The 8,980-nt window shown below is 28.0% G+C and overlaps 1 protein-coding gene across 5 annotated transcripts in view; it reads right to left on the bottom strand.

Annotated features, from left to right (window-relative positions):
- LOC123016263 (neo-calmodulin-like) overlaps window positions 1-8,980 on the bottom strand; it is a 45,148-nt gene that overhangs the window by 20,837 nt on the left and 15,331 nt on the right. For 3 of the 5 annotated variants that reach the window (XM_044416544.1, XM_044416543.1, XM_044416545.1), the window contains exon 2: window positions 3,686-3,824. The exons of the other annotated variants lie outside the window; for them this stretch is intronic. In XM_044416544.1, the coding sequence (XP_044272479.1) occupies window positions 3,686-3,772 (87 nt within the window). In that variant the 5' untranslated portion in view covers window positions 3,773-3,824. The remainder of the gene's footprint in view (window positions 1-3,685; window positions 3,825-8,980) is intronic. 5 annotated transcript variants of the gene reach the window in all.

Here is an 8,980-nt window from a genome sequence, read left to right as displayed (position 1 = left end):
CAAAATATTATTGATCTTTAATTACAATCACACAATTAGAGAAAGTGTTCCTTAATTAAAAAAAAATGTATGAAAATTGCATTTGTCAACTTGCTAAGTTTTTATAGCCAAAAATTCTCGAAATTTTTTCCAACAGTTCACTTCCTGTTGTTGGCAAAAATCAGGTCAGGCCTTGCCCGGAAATCGGTAACAATTCCCATTTTGAATGATTTATTTTTATTTTGTTATTAAACAGTTTAAGACAAAAATTTCTGAATAATTTAAAAACATTGAGTTTTTGAAATAATTATATTTACTATAGATTTTAGAAAATACCAAAAAAATATCTATTTGTATTCGTGTATTGTTTTTATCAGCTCAAGACATTACTTTAACTAAAAATAAAACTAACTCGGGGGTTTATACAAGGTGATTTTTAAAATTGTGAAAAAGGCAACTACATATTTTGCAACAAAAAATAACACTAACTTGTCAAATAAAACTTTGTTACGGATATACAGAGTGATAAAGTTTTATGATAAAAATTAAAATTTATTAGATCCTCTGAAACCACTTAAGTTATTTTCATAATATTTTACAGGTTTTGTGAGCCGTTGAAGACGCTTACTTTTCATCATCTTACCAAGCATTAGTGTTATTTTTTGATGTGGAATGTAGGGTCGCAATTTTTTGTAAAACTGAMAAAATAATGATAGTATTATTTATTTATTTAGTAAATATTAAGTAATAAATAACTATCTTTTTTTTAAACCTGATGTTCGTTAAAACCCTTAATTAATTGTCCAGAAGAAAATCCCTAGAATAATAGTCAATCTCTCCCTTTCGTCTCTTGGAGAAATAATTGCTTTTATCAACTTTGATAAGCCTCTCCCAATCTCCCCAACTTTTCCAATCCCCATAATGTATCTGGACTCTATCTCTCCACAGTTCTCGAAATAAAATATGAAATTTCCCTTCCATATCGAGCGCTTTATTTCATCTTGGCACGAGTGTGGAACTAGGTTAGTGAGGTGTCGAGATCGTGGATCACCCAACCCACCAAAAATCGATCGTTAATTTCCGTTTGGTAATAAAGCATCTGCACTCGAGGCACGTGTGACGTGTGCATCGACCATATATCAATTTTTGTTTTCTTCGAATGCCAAACGCGGATTTCTTGGAGATATYATGATAATCTTGTCATGTTTGGATGAAAGCCAAAGTTGGCTAACTTATTTGAATTTTTACAATTTGCTGCAAAGTTGTTAAGTGCTTGTTACGAAAAATTCTGCGCGCAAAACATTATTGAAACAGAATGAATAAAATAAGAGATAAAGTTTGATGATCAATTAAAAACGCTGCAAACATTGAATTCCACTCAGTTTACGATTAAAGTGGAAAATCGATCGATGTTTGTCTCGTGTCCAGTTGATGCTAAATCCACCGAACTGCATTGAAATTAATTGACTCTACAGAAAAACTGATTTGATAAAATCAAAAGTAAAAAAACACCGATTCCATTATGAATTTAAATTATTGCAATTTCTATAAAGAGAAAGCAAAAAAATGCTTAAATTTTCTAAAATAAACATTCGAAAATAGTGAGCAACCTACAAGGTGTCTAAAAAAATTGTTTTTTTAGTTTAAAAGTGACAGGTTGTCAAAATTTAAATATAAAAAGTTTTTCCAATAATTTACCTATAAACAGTTTTGTCCCTTTTTCTTYTAGTCATAAAAATTAAAACGTTTTATGAAGTTTATTACAATTATTCCGATGTTTTTTGGTCATTCTATATAAGGGTAATGTGAAGCTAAACGTTTATTTTACCGAACGTAGTGAGGCAAATAATTCAGTTGAGCCAAAAACTCACTTTTACTCCTAAATTACATGTACTATTTTATCCGCAATTGTATTCAAATCGAGAGTAAAGAGCAACATTAATATAATATGATTAGGAAGTAAATGAACAAAATAATAAGGATACGCTTCGCAAGTAATGAAACCATAACAACCCCGTTAAAACATCACGCGTCGGTATCGAAATTTGTGTTGAGATTTTGAGATAAAAAGTTTATTATTGAAACTAGTGCAGTTAGTAGTGAAAATCGAATACRGATGATCTACAATGTATCTCTCCAGAAATTGCTGAAACAGCGAAAGAGACAAAAAGYGACAACATTGGTAAGTAAATGTTATGGTAAAAGTAAAAAGGCTTAGATGCAAAAATAAAATATTTATTTTATGCTGAAAAGTGAATCTTACTTGCGTCATTTAGTCACAAAAGTGGTCACTTGTGTGACGTTTACGAATAAAATATTACATAAGTACTTTTTTTTTAAATTAATTTAGTTATTTTTTATTTCACGTATCGTAAAATCGGGTTACTTTGACACGTTATGGGGCTACTAATTTTGTTTCATTTGCAGTATAGGTACCCACCAAAATTATGTTTTTTTGTATACGCTCCCAAAAATAGCTATTTTGTGGACTCATTTGAGCTATTATTTTATTTTTATGCCACATAGAAGCCATAACATACCAAAAATGACTTAATTTTTTTTAAGAAAATATTTTAAAAAATAACAGAGTTACCGATTTTTAAAGTGGAAGGTGCAGATCCAAATTTTTTGAAAAAGTCCAAATATTTCAAAAACGGTTAAATTTGGGTATAAGGAAAGCTGATAAAAATTCTCTTAAAATAACCCGATTAATCCAAAAACGCAGTAAAAAATATAGCTTTTCATTTAAAATAAGAAAGTTGAGTATATCCGGTATAACCGGAAGTGCCGCCATCTTGAAAATATTTTTATTTAGGAGGGCTTAATGCATTATCTCTGTGTACCAATTTTCAAACAAATATGATTATTCGAACTCCCAATACTTTTAATGTGGGCTTTAGACGGAACACCCTGTATAATTTATGTTTTATGTTTAATGAGTTTAAGAAAGTTTATTTACATCATATATTACATATTTTTAGTTCCGAAGTGTCAAAGTACCCCCCCCCCAGGCAAGCATAACTTTGATTTTCAACGTAATTAAAGGGACTGTCAAAATAGCTCCGAAGTCGTTTTTTTTGACACCAAATGTTCTATTTTTTTTTTGAAAAACTATGACCTTGAGGAAAAATTTTAAGTTTTTTTGTTAAAGCAGAAGGATCAATTGTTCTGATGCTAATTTTTTTAAAAAAATATTGCAACAAATAAAAAAGTTCCATTAACAAAACCTCTCAAACTATGTAAGCCCATTTTACGGTAACTAATAACTAGTAAATTTTTTTTACTTTATTATTATGAAAGATAGCAGCAAAAACACCTTTTATATGATTAGTAAAATTAGATACCAATTTGGATAAAAATAAATGTTTTATTATAACTAAWGAAGTGTTTTTTGAGAGATGCGGATAAAATTTGGTACACTTTGCACCTATTTAAAAAGTTTGTCTAGTCTACAAGTTTAATTTTGGGACACTCTGTATAAGTAAATGGTTTTAATTTTCATTGAATAAAAAAACTGCAGAGGATATTTTTTCTTATAAATCTTATAAATTATAGTCTGATAACCCCCCACTACCCTTAAAATAATCCCCACTTGGCCCACTTTCACAGTAGTTTGGTTATGATTAATTTCCCCTAAATAAACATGATCCTTTGGATTTTTCTCCCTCCGTTTTTTCGCGGAAAAGAAAAATAACACACACTTTACCTTGCTCTTATTTCTCGGAGCAAAATCCTCTTTAGATGTTTTCCTCCTCTTGTCTTTGAGAATCATTCTAGCGGCCGCAAACGCCATTTTATCTCGTCTCTGCCACTTCTTATACAATTATTGTGTAATTACATCGTTGCTAAAGAGGCGTAAAAATTTATTTATTTAGCTTGAGGGAAGTTTTATAGGTCAAGTCTTATCGCTCCCATAAATTATATTGCAAGAAAAAAATAAAGAAAAAATATCGTTTCTTTGTGAGTGGTACACAGTCTTGGCATCGGCGTGAAAATTTGAATTAAATCATATTTCAATTGTTGAGTGTTTGATAATATTTCTATTTATAAACTTCATAAAAAGCGTTTTATTGTTAGCTCACAGGGATTGAATAAATTTGAAATTTTTGCACTAAATGAGTCTCAATATTTGAAATAAATTTCCGATTTGCGTATTTCGGAAACAGTGCACAATACCGTTCAATTCATTGATACAATCAGAGTTTTAATGGAAAAACTCAACTTAAAATTTGAATAAAAAAAATTAAAAAAATATCTCCTGATTTCTGTAAACAGTTTGCGAGTTTGAAGCAAAGTCTTTAGCAATTAAAAAGTTTACTTTTCCCCTTTCTAATTAAAAAAGCGCTCCGTTTTCTTAAAAGAAAAAAATCTCATGCAACTCTCGATCACTGAAACTGATCCGAAACTCAATTCAACAAGACCAACACGAATTCAAGAGATGAAGACAGTCTGTGTCGTAGCAAAACGTGAATATCGATTAGACTGCCTCCTTGCAACCTCTTCCTGTTATTGCAAAACAATCCCCAAGCTTTTGCGGGGCGATAAGTGCTTTTACACGGCTTCATTATCATTTYTTGGGGCTCGGAACGTGCATCGGAAACACCGGGAGACAAGCGCCTAATTAATTTTTCGCTAATGATAAGCGCGAGACAAGGCTCATTACCGTTTCACGGCCAAAAACACAACATGGACAGCTTTTGAGAGAAAAATGTTGATTTAAATTGAAGGAAAAGAGAATGTACACGCTTTCAACCAGCTTAATATTACAAAGTTTGGAATTATTGGAATTATATTGTAAAATAATGGAATTATTTTGAATTACTCTATTTTTTGGAAATACTTGAAAATCTTCGTTGGTCAGTTTGCTTTGAAAACTCAGTGTTGTCAATCGTAGTACTATTTTCTTACACTAGCATAATGTATTATAATTTTAAATTTCTAAGATAATAAAGTTTTTGGGATTGCAAAATTCATTTTTTTATGAAAAAACGTATTATTTAAATTGCATGAAAAAAATACAGTAAAATAAAGTAGGTAATCTACAATACGCCAAAAATAAATCAAGAAAATTTTCCGTACAGTTTTTTTGTAAAAAAATAAAATGGTAAAAAAAGAGGCTTTTTAAATCTATTTTTAAACGGCACGGACAAAATATTTTAAATTTATATACAGGCTGTATTATAAAAAATGCCCCAAGACATAATTTTATTACTTTTAAAGACCTTATAATACTTTTTTGCCCAAAGTTTTTCGTTATCAATTGTTTACTTGTCTTAGATAAAATGAATAAAAATGTTGTATTCTGTCCACAGCCTACTTTATTTAATTTAATTTTCAAATTGCCTAAAATCAAATGTTAGTGATAAATAATAGTAAGTGAACTTGTTGAAAGACAATTTAATAAGGAATCTAAAAATAATAAAACATATAGGGTCTTTCATTTAAAAAACTGAAATTAATGTCACTTCCGGTGAAACAGGAAGCTGCATTGATTGAGCATCTATGCCAAACAATAAACGACAAGAAACTGTTCAACTTTGTTCCAAGAAGTATTGTCATCTTTAAAAATAATGGAGTTATGGATTTGGGCGTTTTTCATAATACAGCGTGTATATATATTGCTACTAAGGCCATCAAAAAGTTATGATATTTTTTCAGAATTTTTAAGTAACGATTTATTTTTTTATTCAGTATAGTTCAACCTTAAAGTTTTGTAAAATTATTTTGATGTAATCTAGTTGTCTCTGAATTTTTTTTTCCTTCTTCAATAATTTTTCTCACCCTGTATATTGAAAACATGTACTTTCATAAGTAATAGTTTTTCAGTGTATTACTTTTTAAATTTTTACAAATGATTTTTTAAGTGTTTTTGAACTATAATTTATACAGAGTGTCTTCAAAACTTCCTTGAGTTATTAACTTAGTAAATAAAAAATCCAGATTTTTTTTGAAAACAGTTTTTATATAATTTTTCATTTTTTAAGAACCTTTGTTATTGCTGAATGTGATTTTAGAAATTGGAAAATTACTGGAATTATTTTGAGATTACTCTATTTTTATTGACTTTTAAGCATATTACTTTTAAAGTTTTTTTTTAAAGTATTTTTGAACTATGATTTATACAAAACTTTCTAGAATTATTAGTATAGAAACAAAAACTCCAAAATTTTTAGAGAAATAGGTCTTATTTTATTTTTTTTGAGGAGTTTTGTTGTTGTTAATTTATTGTATGTATTTTTGGAAATTTGTAAATTATTTTAGAATTATTATATTTTTTTGAGATGCACATGAAAATCATTACTATTCATGTGTGCTACAATGTTGTTTTGAAAAGTCAGTGTTGCCAATTGTAACACTATTTTATTCCACATAATTTTCAATATGCTAATATACTCATTTAAAAGTTTATTACACTCAGTCCAATGTTTTTAGGACATTCTAATAAAGCAGATAAATCTTAAAAATTTGTTATTTGTATATTATTATTTATTTGTTATTTTTCTTTAATTTAGTAGTCTGAGAAATTGTTTACTTTTCCAATACATAATTTTTCTTTTTTACCAAATTTTAAAAACTACATAAAATAGATGAGTTTTTGTAACATTTTTTAGTGCTTTAATCTTCTAATTTATATTTTTTCCACCACTAATATCTTATACTGTTTCTATGATGCATATGTTGTCATTTATACCAAAATAAAAATTCTATCTATCAAAAAAATTTGACATTTATTTTTTGACGTTTGACATTTTTTTATATCTATTTAATAGTACTGATGATCTTGTACATGGTTTTTTTTATAATTATTTAGTAAAGAGACAAAAATTTTGCCAATAAAAGCCACATATAACATTGAACAGAGTTACAATTTAGGATACAACTTCCTTGTTTCCTCTTTTAATTAGCCTATAGCAAAAAAACTTGGAAAATTATTTTTCCAACAAAAATAAATAGAGTCAAAGTGCAAACTTTAAACCCTCATAACTTCGAAATTTTTATAGATAAAATTTTTTTAACATTTTTTCCATGTTTCTGGTATATTACCTTATATCTATAAAATACGTCGTCAATCACAACATTTTTAATAAGTACATAAAATACTCTTACCTTGGTATTTTGTCAATTTTAAGAATTATTTTGACAAATTTCTGTTTCAATATTAGTGTTGAAAAAAATTTTGAAAACAACACAAGTTTTATATAGTTTAAAAACTCTTGTCCTAATAACTTCAAGGTCTTACTACTTAACAATTATTTTTTCCCACCCTGTATATTAAAAAAATGTACATATTTTCACAAACAATTTTTTAATCTATTACTTTTAAAGTATTTTTGAACAATAACTTATACAAGGTGTCTCTAAATCAGTTAACAAAATAAAAGTCAGTATTTTTTATACAAATGGGTTTTATTTTATTTTTTTATACTTTTAAGAATCTTTGTCATTTTTTTAATGTATTTTGAAAAATTGTGAAATCACTGTAATTTTTAGATTTCCGTGAAAATATTGAAAGTTATTTAGAAATTGTTAAGAATTCATCGCTTTTTAATGAGTCAGTGTTGCCAATCGTAGCATTATTTGTTAATTTTAAATATTTTGGTATTTTGCACTTGAAAATTTAAACTATTTTTAAAATAAATAAATGTTTTGCTTGAAATTTAGCAAAATTTATTATAAATTTGCACTTTAAAATTACTTTGAATTACTTAGAATTAGAATTACAGAAACTAATTAGAAAGCGGTAAATTTTGTGGGCTTTTTAGCAATTGGAATGAGTTGTACCAACATGTGATAGAAAAAAATCCCTTTTCCGGGCATCTATACGGCGTTGACAGATGTCCCCTAAAACAAGCTCGTTTGTCCACGCCATAATGGGTCCTTTTGTTCTTAATGTTGGCAGCTTCCTATTGTGCAAACGACAAGTTCCCGGATATAGTCTATATAGACAAAAGAGTCGATTGTAAATAATTTTTAAAAAGTGACCCGGACTCGGTTCTGGACACTTTGTTTGCTTCCTTCCGATATGACTGCTGCTACGTTTTTTACCACTTGAAAACTTCAGCTCCGGAATGAATTATTTTGAAACGGGTCGACGCTTAATAATTTGCGTTTCTGACTAGTTTCTAGGAATTCGAATAGCGGCAATAAATAACACCCTAATCAGTTAATTCATCAAAGTCGACACTGAACGGGGTGCGTGGTAGTTGACCGTTATTATCGTTTAGCAAACTCACGCAGAGGAAAAATTCAATAAATATAATAAAACTAGTTTAATCGAGCAAATTTTCTCGTATTAGTTTTTGAATTATTGAATTTTCACAATTTTTTTGCTAATAAATTGGAAATTTATTTTTCGTTAGTTCAGTGAGTACATCTAGTTCTTGTTACGTCGATAGAAATAATAAATTAATGTCATAACCATAAATTAAAAAAATAAATTAAAATACACATTCCTTGGACAAATTTCTTTTACATTGAGCTCCTAACAACACTTCTCAATCACTATCTAACTGCTTTTAAAAAAAGGCTACTTTTAAAAATATCATGTCAAATTGGTAGAAGACAACCAACATACTAGACATTCAAACTATCTAATTTTTTTTAAATTATTACTCATTATTATTAATTATTATAATATTCGATTAATTAAAAATTAACTTGTTTCGATTATTTTAACAGTTGTTTTGTGTTTATCTAATTTACTTTACGAGTAGATATAGTTAGAAATTTAACATACAGGGTGCACCAAAACTCACGCTCCCAAAAAAAAATGCCATGTAAAAAAATTCTATCTATAAAAATTCAGAAGTTATAAGAATTTAAATTTTGCATTTTGACTTTATTTATTTCTGTTGCAAAAATAATTTTCCAAGTTTTTTTGCTACAGGCTGTTAGAAGAAGGAACAAAAAATCTGTATCACAAATTGTAACCTTTGTTTAATGTTGTTTGTGGCTTTTATTAGCAAAAGTTGTGTACCTTTACTAAATAATTATAAAAAAA

This window comes from Tribolium madens, unplaced genomic scaffold (genome assembly GCF_015345945.1).
Source record: "Tribolium madens isolate multiple individuals breed KSU strain unplaced genomic scaffold, Tmad_KSU_1.1 Scaffold_1;HRSCAF=32;Tcas5.2_LG8, whole genome shotgun sequence".
NCBI lineage: Eukaryota > Metazoa > Arthropoda > Insecta > Coleoptera > Tenebrionidae > Tribolium > Tribolium madens.
Note: the sequence above shows the minus strand (reverse complement) of the source record. Positions and strands in the feature narration are given on the sequence as shown.